Below are 14290 nucleotides of genomic sequence, written 5' to 3'. Positions count from 1 at the left end.
GCGAGCGCTGCTCCCCGTTCCCGGTACCGGGGCAGCGCCGGAGCTGCCCCACCCGCTCCCCTCACCCCGCGCTCCCGGGATCCGCCCTAACCGGAAAACCGGAACCGCCCGCCGCCAATGCCCGGGGGTACCGGGGGTTCCTCATCCGGCTCGCTCCGGTACCGGGAGCCGCCCCAACTCGCCCCCTTCCCACCCACCTCCCCCTGCCCCGGTACCGGGTCCGGCCCCGCCGCGTCCCGGTCGCTACGGCCACGGCGGGAGCCACTTCCGGCGCGCCGCGCGAATCAGCCAATGGCAGCGCGATTAGCTGATGACGTCATCAGACTGCGCCGGAAGTGAACCGCGTATGATAATGGCGGCGCCCACGGACCTTCCCGAGCCCTCCCCGGTTCTTTCCCCCCCGTCCCCAGTAACAAACGACACGGACACAGCGCACGGTCCAGAACGGCCTTTTCTTTGTGCCGCCCGGCGCGACACCAGCGGGTCCTGCCCTCCCCCTCCCCCGCCACTCCCTTCCCTCCCCCCCCTCCCGATCCCCGCCCTTGGAAACGGTAAAAAAACGAACGGAAACGGGAACGGGCACGGGCACGGGGAAATAAACCAGACACGCGGGACGTGGCACCGACTCGCTCACAGAAAGCACAACGGCTGCGGCTCGGCCCCTCCCCCACCCCCACCCGGGGCTCGCGTGGGGGAGGGGCGGGGGGGGAGGGGACACCGGGGGGACACACACGGGAACGGGCCCCTCCCCCACCCTCCACGGCCCCTCCAGCCCCGATTGTTTCGCGCCCTCCCCTCCCCCAGCGCGGATTTTGGGGGATCCCCCACCCCCAACCCCGCCCCTCCCCCCCAAATTCCTCTGGGGGTCAAAGGTGAAACTCCTCTTGGGGACCCCTCCCCCCTCCCGGTACCGGGACCCCCCCCGGGGCACCGCGGGGCCGCTCTGGGTCCAGTCCCGGTGAGCGCCAACCTAGGGGGAGGAGAGAGAGAATTAGGGAATTTTGGGGGTTTTGGGGGTTTTTTTGTTGGGGGTTTTAGGGTTTTTTTTTGTGGTTCCCTGCCCCCCTCACTCACCTGTCGCAGGTGGTGTCACCCAGGTGTCACACCTGTCACAGCCCATAGAACACCCCCTCACTCACCTGTCACCCAGGTGTCACACCTGTCACAGCCCGTAGAACGCCCCCTCACTCACCTGTCACCCAGGTGTCACACCTGTCACAGCCCGTAGAAGGCCCCCTCACTCACCTGTCACCCAGGTGTCACACCTGTCACAGCCCGTAGAACGCCCCCTCACTCACCTGTCACCCAGGTGTCACACCTGTCACAGCCCGTAGAACGCCCCCTCACTCACCTGTCACCCAGGTGTCACACCTGTCACAGCCCGTAGAACGCCCCCTCACTCACCTGTCACCCAGGTGTCACACCTGTCACAGCCCGTAGAACGCCCCCTCACTCACCTGTCACCCAGGTGTCACACCTGTCACAGCCCGTAGAACGCCCCCTCACTCACCTGTCACCCAGGTGTCACACCTGTCACAGCCCGTAGAACGCCCCCTCACTCACCCTGTCACCCAGGTGTCACACCTGTCACAGCCCGTAGAACGCCCCCTCACTCACCTGTCACCCAGGTGTCACACCTGTCACAGCCCGTAGAAGGCCCCCTCACTCACCTGTCACCCAGGTGTCACACCTGTCACAGCCCGTAGAACGCCCCCTCACTCACCTGTCACCCAGGTGTCACACCTGTCACAGCCCGTAGAACGCCCCCTCACTCACCTGTCACCCAGGTGTCACACCTGTCACAGCCCGTAGAACGCCCCCTCACTCACCTGTCACCCAGGTGTCACACCTGTCACAGCTCGTAGAACGCCCCCTCACTCACCTGTCACCCAGGTGTCACACCTGTCACAGCCCGTAGAACGCCCCCTCACTCACCTGTCACCCAGGTGTCACACCTGTCACAGCCCGTAGAACGCCGCCAGCCGCTCCTTGAGCAGGGGCGGGAACTGCTCCGAGAAATGCGCCCAGTTCCCCTCCCCCACCTGCGCCTTGAACCCGTGCAGGATCTGCGGAGGGGGAGGGGCAAAGGTCAGGGGGAGGGGCGGGGAGACCCCTCCCCAAATCAAATAAATATATTTTAAAATATATATTAAATAAATAAAATATAACTAAATATAAACGATATAATATATAAAATCACATATATATTATATATAAGCATAAATACATAAATACGATTGTAAATATAAGTAAATAATAAAAATACATTTAATATAATAAATAACGTAATAAATATATAAATTAAATAAATATAAATAAAATTTTAATGAACGAATATAAATACGTATATAAATAAGTTACAATAGATATATAATATAATAAAAAATGACTGTATAAATAAATAATAAATAAAATATACAGACCTTGTAGAACATGTCCCGCAGGTCATCCTTGGGGCTCACCCAGGAGGCAACGGCGTCACAGAAGAAAATGAAATCCTGGGGGGAAATGGGACAAAAATGGGAGGAAAAAACACCTCAAAAATGGGGGGAAAAACACCCCAAAAATTGAGAGAAATGGCCCAAAAATGGGGGGAAAAACACCCCAAAAATGGGAGGAAAAACACCCCAAAAATGGGGAGAAACGGCACAAAAATGGGGGGAAATCTGGGGGTGCAGCAGGGACCCCCAAGGTAACCCCAAAGCCAGCTATTCTCTCCCCAAATTGCCCCCACCAATTTTGGGCCCCTTCCTTAATTTGGGGATTCCCCCCGGACTATTTTGGCCCCGCCCTCCAATTTTGGCCCCGCCCCCAGGTTTTGGGACCCCCTCCAATTTGGGGACCCCTCCCCAATTCAGACCCCCCGTACCTGCACGACGCCCCCCGGGTTGACCCCGATCATGACGCAGATGCCCCGGAAGGCCGAGTCCTTCTCCTCGTTATCGCGGATGTTCCGCAGCGACGTGCACCTGGGGAGGGGGTTTGGGGTGAAAAACCGGGATTTTGGGAAAAAATGAGGGGAAAAGGGAATTCGGGGGGGAAAGGGGGGAATTTTGCAGTGAAAAAGAGGAATTTTGGGGAAGTGCACCCCTGGGTGAATAAAGGGAATTTTGGGGTGAAAAAAGGGATTTTGGGGTGCAAAAAAGGGGATTTTGGTCCCCCCAGGCTCACCAGGGCCGGATGAATTGCTGCAGCATCGGCGCCACCTCCTGGGGACACACGAAACCCAGGCGGCCGATGGTGATGGCTGCGGGAAAAGGGGAGTTCATACATTTAGATACATTTATTTGTATATATTTATTGATATATTCCTAATTTTTATATTTGTGTATGTTCATTATATTTATATATTTATTTTATTGGCATATTTATCTATTATATATTTGCAGATTTATAACATGCTTATGTATGTTACATGTTTATATTCATATCTATTTATATATTTAATTCTATATAATTTTCTATACATGTGTTCATAGTGTATATTATTGTATTTATATATTTATAATATTGATATGTTTTTATAAATCTATATATATATGCACTCGTAATTTTGTATCACATAGTAAAAGTTACAATGGGGGTCCCCCTGTGTCTCCCCAGCATGGTTTTGGGGTTCCCAGCAGTTCTGGGTCCCCCCATCAGTTTTGTGTCCCCTCAGCCCTGTCCCCAGCAGGTTTTTGGGGTCCCTCTCTGCCCCCCATCAGTTTTGGGGTGTTCCCCCCCCAGGTTTTTGGGGTCCCCCCTCTCACCGGTGTTCTCCAGCAGGGTTTTGGGGGTGTTGGGGCGGTTGATGATCTCCACCAGGTTCTGCAGCACCATGGGCACATAGGGCTGCATCTCCGACCCTGGGGGACACACGGGGGTCAGGGGGGGGTTTGGGGTGCCCATGGAGGTTTTGGGGTGCCCCGGGGGGCTCAGGGGGCTCTCACCCATCTGCATGCAGATCTCGCCGATGGCCCAGGTCGCATTGTTGCACACGGAGATGAACTCGGGGTTCAGGTTGGTGCCCAGGATGGGCATGAACTCGGCTGGGGAGGGGGCACGGGTGAGCCCAGGCGAACGTGGGGGTGCCCCCAGCCCGGGGAACCCCAACACTCACCGATGCAGGGCTTGACGTGCACGAAGCAAGCCTTGGTGAGGTCCCCCAGGAGGGCGAAGGAGCTCTGCCGCACCTCGGGCATCGTGTCCTGCCAGGGGCACGGGTGAGGGGGCAGAGGTGAGCTGGGGGGATCCCCCGGGATCTGGGGGGACTCCCCCGGGATTTGGGGGTGCAGGGGGGTGCCCCCCTCACCTGCATGCACTGGAACAGCAGGGTCATGATGTTGGAGCGGGCCACGAGCTGCTCCACGTGCCCGCCCAGCCCCTCGGCCAGGCCACTGAGCAGGTCCAGGGCCACGATCATGAAGTCCTTGTCGGGGGCCTCGTACTGCTCGGGGTGCTGGTTGTACATCTGGGGGGCACAGGGGCACCGTCAGCGTCCCTGCCACCGTCACCGCCGCCCCTCGGGGCACGGGGAGGGCTCACCATGGCCTGGGCCAGCGTTTTCTGCACCAGGGTGACGCAGCGCTGGTAGACGGGCTCGCAGTAGGGCAGGAAGCCGCTCTGCAGGGCCGTGGCCACCGAGGACAGGCACTGGGGACGGCAGGGACACCGTGGGGACGTGCTGGGGACGCGTTCAGGGACGGCCACCCCCCCCCGAATGTGTCCCTGCCCCACCTCCAGCAGGGGGAACAGGTCCTTGTCCTCGTCCTTGAGCTCGTTCCACTTCTGGATCAGCGGCGGCATCAGCTTCTGGATGTACTCCTGGGGACAGGGGGACATGGGGTGGGACAGGGGGACACCAGGGTGGGACAGGGGGACAGCGGGGTGGGGACAGGGGGGCACGGTGGGGACAGAGGGACACCTGGGTGAGGACATCCCGGAGGGGTTGGGGACACACTGGGGGGTTGGGGACACCAAGCAGGTGCCACCTGGCGTGCCCTGAGGCCCTCAGAGCACAGAGATCCACAGGGGGAATTCGGGATTCGAATGTCTGTGGTCATCACCGGGCAGGGACACGGGGGAGGATTTGGGGGACACCGGGGGGGGTTTGGGGACACCAGGGGACACCAGGGGAATTTGGGGACACGGGGACACACCGGCTGGTTGAGGTGGTGGCCCACGGAGTCGGCCAGCGTGCCGATGGCGTCGTAGAGGATGAGCAGGTTCTTGTGCTGGTACTTGCCGAAGGCGAACACCAGCGTGTCCAGGATGAAGCTCAGGTACGGCACCAACTCCGTGCACGCCTCCTCCTCCAGCGTGGCAAAGGCACTGTGGGACAGGGACACCCCAAAAACCTCGTGGGGACACCCCAAAACCTCACAGGATCCCCAAAACCTCACAGGATCCTCCCAAACCTCATGGGATCCCCCAGAGCAGCGCGGGGGCCCCACCGGGTCAGGCAGTACGAACACAAAACGTCCTCACTGGGATCAGGGCAGTGCTGTCATCACCCCCGGCAGGTGTCCCCAGTGTCACCTGTCCCACCCCACCATCCCCAGTGTCACCTGTCCCACCTGTCCCACCCTAGTGTCACCTGTCCCACCCCACCATCCCCAGTGTCATCTGTCCCACCCCACTGTCCCTGTCCCACCTAAGAGTCCCCATCCCTTCTGCCCTACCTGTCCCTGTCCTGTCTCACCTGTCCCCCCCAATGTCACCTATCCCATCCCACCTGTCCCACCCATCCCACCTCCCCACAGTGTCCCCAGTGTCCCCAGTCCCTGTCTCACCTGCAGGCGGCCTCCTGCACGCGCTTGTTGCCGTCCAGGATGCGCTGCAGCAGCTCGGTCATGAGGGGCTTCAGGTAGAGCTCGGGGGGCTGCGCCACCACCCAGTGCGCGTAGCGGCTCAGGGTCCAGCAGGCGATGGAGCGCACCAGGGCCTTGCGGTCAGCCAGGCAGCGGATCAGGTGCGGGATGAGCTCGGGCAGGTACGGCACCATGCCCTGCATGCACCCTGAGAGACATGGACAGGTGTGGGATCAGGTGTGGGATGAGCTCAGGCAGGTACGGCACCATGCCCTGCATGCAGCCTGAAACACAGGGACAGGTGTAGGATCAGGTGTGGGATGAGCTCGGGCAGGTACGGCACCATGCCCTGCATGCACCCTGAGAGACATGGACAGGTGTGGGATCAGGTGTGGGATGAGCTCAGGCAGGTACGGCACCATGCCCTGCATGCAGCCTGAAACACGGGGACAGGTGTGGGATCAGGTGTGGGATGAGCTCGGGCAGGTACGGCACCATGCCCTGCATGCAGCCTGAAACACAGGGACAGGTGTGGGATCAGGTGCGGGATGAGCTCGGGCAGGTACGGCACCATGCCCTGCAGCCTGCAAGGTGGGCAGGGAGTGTTTTTGGGGTGCCCACCTTCAGCAATAGCCCCCAGGACCAGGATCCCCTAGACTGGGACAGGTTTGGGGCTGTGTTTGGGGTCCCCTGGATCGGGATGGATTTAGGGCTGATTTTGGGGTCCCCCCGGGTGTTTTGGGGTGCCCACCTTCAGCGATGGCCCCCAGCACCAGGATCCCCGACTCCTTGACCACCCACTCGAGGTGGAAGAGCAGCTCCTTGAGCAGGGGCAGCAGGTGGGGCAGCAGCTCCTCCCGGAACACGTTGGCCAGCACATCCAGCGCCGCCGCCGAGCACTTCCCTGGGCACCCGGGGGTTAACAGGGGCACCCCGACACGGAGGGGACCCCAAACCCCACAGGGGCACCCTAAATTCATCAGGGGGACGCCCCAAAACCCCCAGATCCACCCCAAATCCATCAGGGGGACACCCCAAAACCCCCAGATTCACCCCAAACCCACAGTGACCCCCAAATTCCCCAGATCCACCCCAAAACCCCTCAGATTCACCCCAAACCCCCGGTCCCCATCCGTACTGAGGTTCCAGTCGCTCAGTGTGTTGTCGTCATCCCCCAAGCCCTCAGGAACCCCAAAACCCCCCAGATTCACCCCAAATTCCCCTATTCCCAGTCCCTACTGAGGTTCCAGTCGCTCAGTGTGTCATCGTCCCCAAAGCCCCCAGATTAATCCCTAAATCCCCCAGATTCACCCCAAAACCCCCCAAATCCCCCTATTCCCAGTCCCTAACTGAGGTTCCAGTCGCTCAGCGTGTCGTCGTCATCCTCGTCGTCCCCGTCCCCGTCGCCGTCCCCGCGCTGCTCCTCGTGCGCCAGCGTCACCGTGCGCGACTTGTGGAACCGCGGCTTGATGTCCTGCTCGCTGTCGGGCACCGCCTCGTCCTCCTCCACGTCGCCCTGCGGGTATCGCGACATGATGTCATTGTATCGCGACACGGCACCCGTGTATCGCGACGTGGCACCGTTGTTTCGCAACGTGGCACCATGGTATCGCGACATGGCACCGCTGTATCACAACACGGCACTTTTATCGTGACATGGCACCACTGTATCGCGACAGGACACCGTGGTATTGTAACATGGCACCACTATATTGCGACACGGCACCGTTGCATCGGGACGCGGCACCATTGTACCATGACGTAATTGTATCACAACGCGTCATTGTATCGTGACGTGACGTCATCATGACAGAGCCCCCCATGGCGGATCAGACAGTACGAACACAAGTGACCATCAGGGGGGTCAGTTTAAGGCTGTCATCATTTCCAGTGCTCCCAGTGCAGCCCCAGCGCTCCCAGTACAGCTCCCAGTGCAGCCTCCAGTGCCCTCCCAGTGCTCCCAGTACAGCTCCCAGTGCAGCTCCCAGTACAGCCCCAGCGCTCCCAGTGCCCCCCCAGTGCTCCCAGTGCAGCCCCAGCGCTCCCAGTGCAGCCCCAGTGCTCCCAGTGCTCCCAGTGCAGCCCCAGTGCTCCCAGTGCAGCTCCCAGTGCAGCCCCAGTGCTCCCAGTGCTCCCAGTGCTCCCAGTGCAGCCCCAGTGCTCCCAGTGCTCCCAGTGCAGCTCCCAGTGCTCCCAGTGCAGCCCCAGTGCTCCCAGTGCAGCTCCCAGTGCAGCCCCAGTGCTCCCAGTGCTCCCAGTGCTCCCAGTGCAGCTCCCAGTGCAGCCCCAGTCCCACCTTGAGCAGGATGATGTCGATCTCCGAGTACCTCATCCCGTGCACCAGGATCGGGATCAGCCTGGATGAGGGTGGATTTGGGGTCAGTTTGGAGTAGATTTTGGGATGGATTTTGGGGTATATTTTGGGTATGTTTAGGGTCACTAACGGCACCAGGTGCGCTGTGGTTTTGGGGTGGATTTGGGGTAAATTTTGGGGTAGATTTGGGCAGATTTAGGGGTCGCTCACTGCACCAGGTGTGCTGTACGTTTTGCGGTGGATTTAGGGTATATTTTGAGATAGACTTAGGCAGATTTAGAGGTCACTCACTGCACCAGGTGCACCGTGGGTTTTGGGGTGGATTTGGGGTATATGTTGGGGTAGATTTGGGCAGATTTAGGAGTCACTCACTGCACCAGGTGCGCCGTCAGCACGTCCTTGCAGATGGGCTGCTCGGCCAGCGTCAGCCAGAACTCGCAGGCCTCCAGCGCCACGTTCTCGTCGCTGTCCTGCGTCCTCTGCAGCATGTACTGGGGGTGGGGGGCACAGGTGAGCTCACCTGGCCCAGGTAACGCCCCCACACCCCTCACCTGGCCCAGGTCACCCCCAAAGGCTCACCTGGATGATGCTGTACATGTGCGGGATGAGGCGGTCGATGCGCACCTCCAGCAGCATCACCAGCGCCCGGCACACGTTCTTGCGTACCTCGGGGTCCTCGTCCACCGCCAGCGCGAACAGGTGCTGGGGGGGGACAGGTGAGACCCCCAGGGACACACAGAGACCCTCAGAGCCCTCCAGGTGATGGGGGGGGGACAGGTGAGACCCCAGGTGTGCCCCCACCTCGATGAAGGTGTCGATGTTCTCCATCAGCGCCTGCGCCCGGTCCATGATGAACTGGTTCACACAGGCGATGGCGTGGGACCTGGGCAGGGGGGGCAGCGGTCACCTGGGCACCCCCAGAGGCACCTGGGCACCCCCAGATTCACCTGGGCACCCCCAGAGCCACCTGAACACATCTGAACCCCCCTAAATGCCACCTGGGCACCCCCAGAGTAACCTGAACTCCCTAAATCCCACCTGGGCACTCCCAGACCTACCTGCTCCCCCTAACCCACCTGTCCCACACCTGATTTTGGGCTGCAGTGCTTGAAGAACTGCAGGAATTTGAGGATCATGACATTTTTGGAAATCGAGAGCAGTGAATTACCTCCATATACCCCGGTAAAGGAGCACAGATGTGTGCCCACCTGTCCCTCACCTGATTTTGGGGCTGCAGTGCTTGAAGAACTGCAGGAATTTGGGGATCAGAATTTGAGAATTTGGGGACCAGAACATTTTTATAGACCCAGGTATTTCGAAGCCAGCAGACAAACACATCCCCCAGGTACCTGGGCACAGGTGTGTGCCCGCCTGTCCCACACACCTGATTTTGGGGCTGCAGTGCTTGAAGAACTGCAGGAATTTGGGGACCAGAACTTGGGAATTTGGGGATCAGGATTTGGAAATTTGGGGATCAGAATTTGGGAATTTGGGGATCAGAACCCAATTGATTGATTGATTGATCAGAACCTCCAAAACCCCACCCTCCCCCAGGTAAAGGGGCACAGGTGTGTGCCCACCTGTCCCTCACCTGATTTTGGGGCTGCAGTGCTTGAAGAACTGCAGGAATTTGGGGATCATGATGTTGAGGGGCCGGTTCAGGGCGTCGCTGTCCAGCAGCTCCGAGGAGTCCTCGCAGATTTTCTGCAGCGCCCCGAAGGCCCCCTGGGAGCACAGGTGAGGGCGAGGGGCGGGGTCAGCGGCGGCCACGCCCCCCCCAGGTGCGCCCAGCTGCCCCCCCCAGGTGCACCTCGCAGGTGTTGTAGTCCTCGGAGTTGAGCAGGTTGCAGAGCTGGGGCAGCAGCTCCGGCCACATCTGCAGCTCCCCCTTGGAGGCGATGGTGGTGATCAGGATACCTGCGGGCAGGTGCACAGGTGAGATGGGAACGGGGGGTTCCGAGGGGATTTTGGGGGTTTGAGGGGGCTTTGGGGGCAGTTTTGGGGTCCCATCTGCAGCTCCCCCTTAGAGGCGATGGTGGTGATCAGGATACCTGCGGGCAGGTGCACAGGTGAGACGGGAATGGGGTTTGGGGGGAGATTTTGGGGTTTTGGGGGGTTCCAAAGATGACCAGAGCTCCCAGAGCAGTTTCAGGGTCAGGGTTTTGGGTGACACACGCGCCCAGGTGTGTGCCCAGATGTCCCCCAGGTGTCCAGGTATGCCCAGGTGTATTCCCAGCTGTGTCCTCTCACCAATGGTGGCCCAGATCAGCGAGGAGGCGTCCCCCAGGTGTAACCCAGGGGTGTTTTGTGCCAGGGTTTTGGCTCACACAGGTACCCAGCTGTGTCCCACACATGCCCAGGTGTGCCCAGGTGTGCCCTCACCGATGGTGGCCCGGATCAGTGAGGAGGCGTCCCCCAGGTGGTTCAGGCACTCCTGCTTGATGAACTCGGCCACGGGTGGGGGGAAGCTCTGGAAATGAGCCTTGACGTTGTTCTTGAGGATCAGCCCGCTCAGCGAGCGCGTGGGCTCATCTGGGGGGGCACAAACGGGGTCTGTGAGCCTCCCTGGGGGTCACCTGAGCCCCCCTAAGTGTCACCTGTGCCCCCCCAGGGGCCAGTGACCCCCCCAGACCCCCTCACCTTCAGACTTGAGGCGGGTGAGCACGAAGATCAGGTAATTGTTGAAGTCGGGGAATTGGTTCAGCTGCTTCAGCTTCTGCACGGGGGGGTCAAGGAGGGACAGAGACACAAAGGGACCCCCAAGGACAGCCAGGGACCCCCAGGGATGCCCACAGACCCCCAGGGACCCCCACCCCACATCACCCAGACCACGTTTTTCCCCACAAGATAAAAGATCCCCCTACCCCGGGGGTCTGAATCCCCATCCTGTGGGGCCCAGCCCCATTCCAAGGCTCCCAACCTCATCCTGAAAGTCCCAGTCCCATGCTGGGGGTCTCAACCCCATCCTGAGGGTTCCAATCCCACCTTGGGGATTCCAGCCTCATTCTGAGGGTCCCAGCCCCACTCCAGGTGGTCCCACCCCAAGTGCCCCTCACCCCATCCCCGGTGCCCCCAGCCCCGTCCCGGTGATCCCCTCCCGGTGCCCCCAGTCCCCCGGGGGTCCCACCCCAATACTCCCACCCCCCTCCCAGTGCCCCCAGCCCCATTTCTGGTGTGGATACGTCCTGCACCACCCTCTGCGTGGCCGTGTTGGGCGACTGCGAGTCCTTGAGCAGCTGCAGCACCTGCTGCAGGCCCTGCTCGTCCGGCTGCCAGTCCATGGCCCGGGGGGGCCCCGGGAGGGGTCCCAGGGGGTCCCGAGGGGTCTGAGGGGGCTCCGGTCCTGGGGGCTGCAGAGGGAGAGAGGGGAGAGTGGGGCTGGGGGAGGTCAGGGGGTCCTGGGGGGGATAAATGGGGGGAAGGAATTAATAAATGAGGGGAAAGGGTCGTGGGGAGTGTTGATAAATGGGGAGAGGGATTTAATAAATGAAGGGGAAGAAGTATGGAAGAGTGCTGGGATGGATAATTAGGGACGGTAATAATAAAAGGGGGGAAAGTGGCGCGGGGAGGGGGTCAGTAAATGGGGGGAAGGGGCACGGGGGACAATAAATGGAGATGTCCAGAATGGGGGAGAGGGCGCGGGGGACAATAAATGGGGAGGCAAAGCGGCACTGGGGTCGATAAATGGGAGGGAAAGGACGTGGGGGCGTCTTGGGATGGATAAATTGGAGGGGAAATTAATAAATGAAAGAGAAGGAGCGCGGGGCGGGGGGGGGGGGGGTGGGTCCCGGGGTCGATAAATTGAGGGGGGGGGCCGTGGGGGGGGGGGGGGGGTCAAAAAATAGGGGGAAGAAAGGGCACCGAGGGTCCTCGGGGGGGATAAACTCGGGAGGAGGGGGTTCGGGGGGCCGATAAATGGGGGAAGGGGCGCGGGGGGGTCCCGGGGAGAGAATAAATGTGAGGAAGGGGCTCGGGGGGGGGGGTCCCGATCATTCGTTCCCCTCCCGGAGGAGCGGGGGCGGGGCGGGAGCGGCGCACGTGGGGCCGGGGACCGGGAATGGCGGGAGAACCGGCACGGGGGGGGGAGGGGAGGGGGACGGAAAGCTCCGGGACCCCCGGGGCGACCCCTCCCCAGGATTAAACCCCCCCTCATCACCTCTCGATCTCCAGCACCTTCATTGCCCCCCCGGTTTGAACCTTTGGCTACCCCCAGACCCCCAAAACCCCGTTAACCCAGCCCCCCCAAAACCCTCACAGCCCCCCAAACCCCCTCAGAGCCCCCATAACCCCCCCTCAGACACCCCCAGACCCCCTCTAAAATCCCCTCAGACCCCCCCAAACCCCCTCACAATGCTCCCCCACCTCCCCAACCACCCCCGTGCCCCGATCCCCCCCGTTCCCCCCTCCCGAGACCCCCAAGCCCCCCTCAGGACTCCCCCCCAATTTCCCCCCCCATTCTCCCCTCAGCGCCCCCCCTTCCTCTCAGGCCCCGCGCGCCGCTCCCGCCACCCCCCGCGCTGCCGGTACCTGCCCGCTGAGTTCCGGGGGGGTCCCGGTGTGGTTTTGGGGGTGGGGAATGGGGGGAGGGGGTTCCCGGTGTTTTTGGGAGGAGTCCCGGTGTTCAGGGGGGGTCGGAGCGCGGCCGGGGGGGTTTCGCCGCTGCCCCCCGTGACCCCCGCCGGCCACCGTCCGCCCCGCGCGGCCGCGTCACGTGCGCAAGGGGGCGGGGCCTCCAGGGGAAGAGGCGGAGTAGCGCCGGCGGGAAGAGGAGGAGCTGCAGCGCGCATGCGCGGAGTTCTCGGGAGTTGTCGGGGACTACACGGCCCAGCGTGCACCGCGCGTGGGGGGAACCATTACTGGGCAAGGTGGGGGACAACAAAACCCCCGTCGGGGGGGTGGGACCAAGTGGAGGGGGGGAAATGGGGTAACTGGGAGGAACTGGGAGGGGTCGGGGCAGCTGGGAGGAACTGGGAGGGAAATAAGGGGACTTGAGGGGAACTGGGATGAACTGGGGGGGGTTCAGGGCGGTCCTGGGGGGCAGTTCGGGGCAGTCCTGGGGGAACTGGGATAAACTTAGATGAAGTGGGATAAACTGGTGGGGAACTGGGAGGGTTCAGGGCGGTCCTGGGGAACTGGGATGAACTGGGCGGCTCAGAGCACAGGTATCCTTCGAAACTTTTTTAATCTGAACCCCCCCACAACCAGTAAACACTCCATACTGGGATAACTGGGAGGCCAAACAAAGCCTTTGACCATGAGGGGACAGAGGTGACACGGTGAGGGGGCACCTTGGGGGGCTTCCCCCTCCCGAAAACTCCCCAGACCCCCCGAAAAAATCCCCTCAGCACCTCCGAAACCTCAGAGCTCTTTAATTCCGCGCCGCCCCCCCCAAAACCCCCCAAAATTCCCCCAAAACGCGGCTGGGGGAGCGGGAAGGCAGTGCTGTCAATCAAATCCAGCTGGGGGCGGGGCGATAGAAAAGGGGCGTGGCCTGCACAAAAGGGGCGGGCCCCCACCTTTCCCTAGGTATTTACAGGGGGGTTTGGGGGGGCCTGGGGATTTTGACGGGCCGTGGAGGGGAGGGGGGTCCTCCACTTTAAATGCGTTTTTTGGGGAGGGGTGTGGCCATATTTAGGCCACGCACTATCAGACAGGTAAATCTGGAGTGGCGGGTCAGTTTTAATTAATTGAGTATTTTTGAGGGGTGGGTGGGGACACGACCCCTCCTCACTGTTTAATTTTTTGGGAGGGGTCAGCGCTGTTTCATTGGATAATTTTGGGGGGTGGGTGTGGTCAGCAGCCCCGCCCCACAGCTCATTTTGGGGAGGGGGCGAGGCCTATTTGGGCAGGTGTTTTTGGGGGGGTCCGGGCCGGGTTTGGGGCCCCCCCCGCGGGATTTTGGGGTGTTTTTTGGGGGGGGGGCCGGGGTTATTTGACCAAGGGTCTCGTCTTGTCGTCGTCGCTGCACTGGTGAGCTTTGTACTTCTGCACCTCTGCCAGGTACTTGGCCCAGGCGTCGCCTTTACTCGTCAGCACCTACCCCAGAATGGCCCAAAATCACACCAAAATCAGGCCAAAATTACCCCCAAAATCACCCCAATAATCACCCCAAAACAGCCCCAAATCAGTCCAAAAATCGGCCCAAAAATCATCCCAAGAATGGCCTCAAATCACCCCAAAATCA

At 60.8% G+C, this 14290-nt stretch overlaps 1 protein-coding gene and 1 non-coding gene across 2 annotated transcripts; both read right to left on the bottom strand.

Annotated features, from left to right (window-relative positions):
- Positions 1 to 1951: 1951 nt before the first annotated feature.
- Positions 1952 to 11456, bottom strand: TNPO2 (transportin 2). The gene is made up of 23 exons (XM_054294700.1): positions 11289 to 11456; positions 10747 to 10822; positions 10489 to 10638; positions 9917 to 10023; positions 9698 to 9831; positions 8908 to 8989; positions 8686 to 8808; positions 8479 to 8597; positions 8089 to 8149; positions 7143 to 7308; positions 6544 to 6696; positions 5775 to 6000; positions 5142 to 5313; positions 4720 to 4806; positions 4528 to 4635; positions 4295 to 4453; positions 4103 to 4190; positions 3933 to 4031; positions 3753 to 3848; positions 3172 to 3247; positions 2870 to 2969; positions 2424 to 2498; positions 1952 to 2066 (listed from the first exon to the last, which is right to left on the bottom strand). Exons 1-23 carry the CDS (start codon positions 11385 to 11387, stop codon positions 1959 to 1961), a joined length of 2664 nt encoding a protein of 887 aa, XP_054150675.1. The 5' UTR covers positions 11388 to 11456; the 3' UTR covers positions 1952 to 1958.
- Positions 7617 to 7683, bottom strand: LOC128949858 (small nucleolar RNA SNORD41). The gene has a single exon (XR_008484289.1). It is a non-coding gene; the product is annotated as a small nucleolar RNA SNORD41 (small nucleolar RNA).
- Positions 11457 to 14290: the final 2834 nt, after the last annotated feature.

The sequence above is a fragment of the Melozone crissalis genome, unplaced genomic scaffold (genome assembly GCF_028551555.1).
Source record: "Melozone crissalis strain CALT ecotype California unplaced genomic scaffold, PUWL_Pcris_2 ptg000317l_1, whole genome shotgun sequence".
Lineage (NCBI taxonomy): Eukaryota > Metazoa > Chordata > Aves > Passeriformes > Passerellidae > Melozone > Melozone crissalis.
This window is presented reverse-complemented; position numbering and strand designations above follow the sequence as displayed.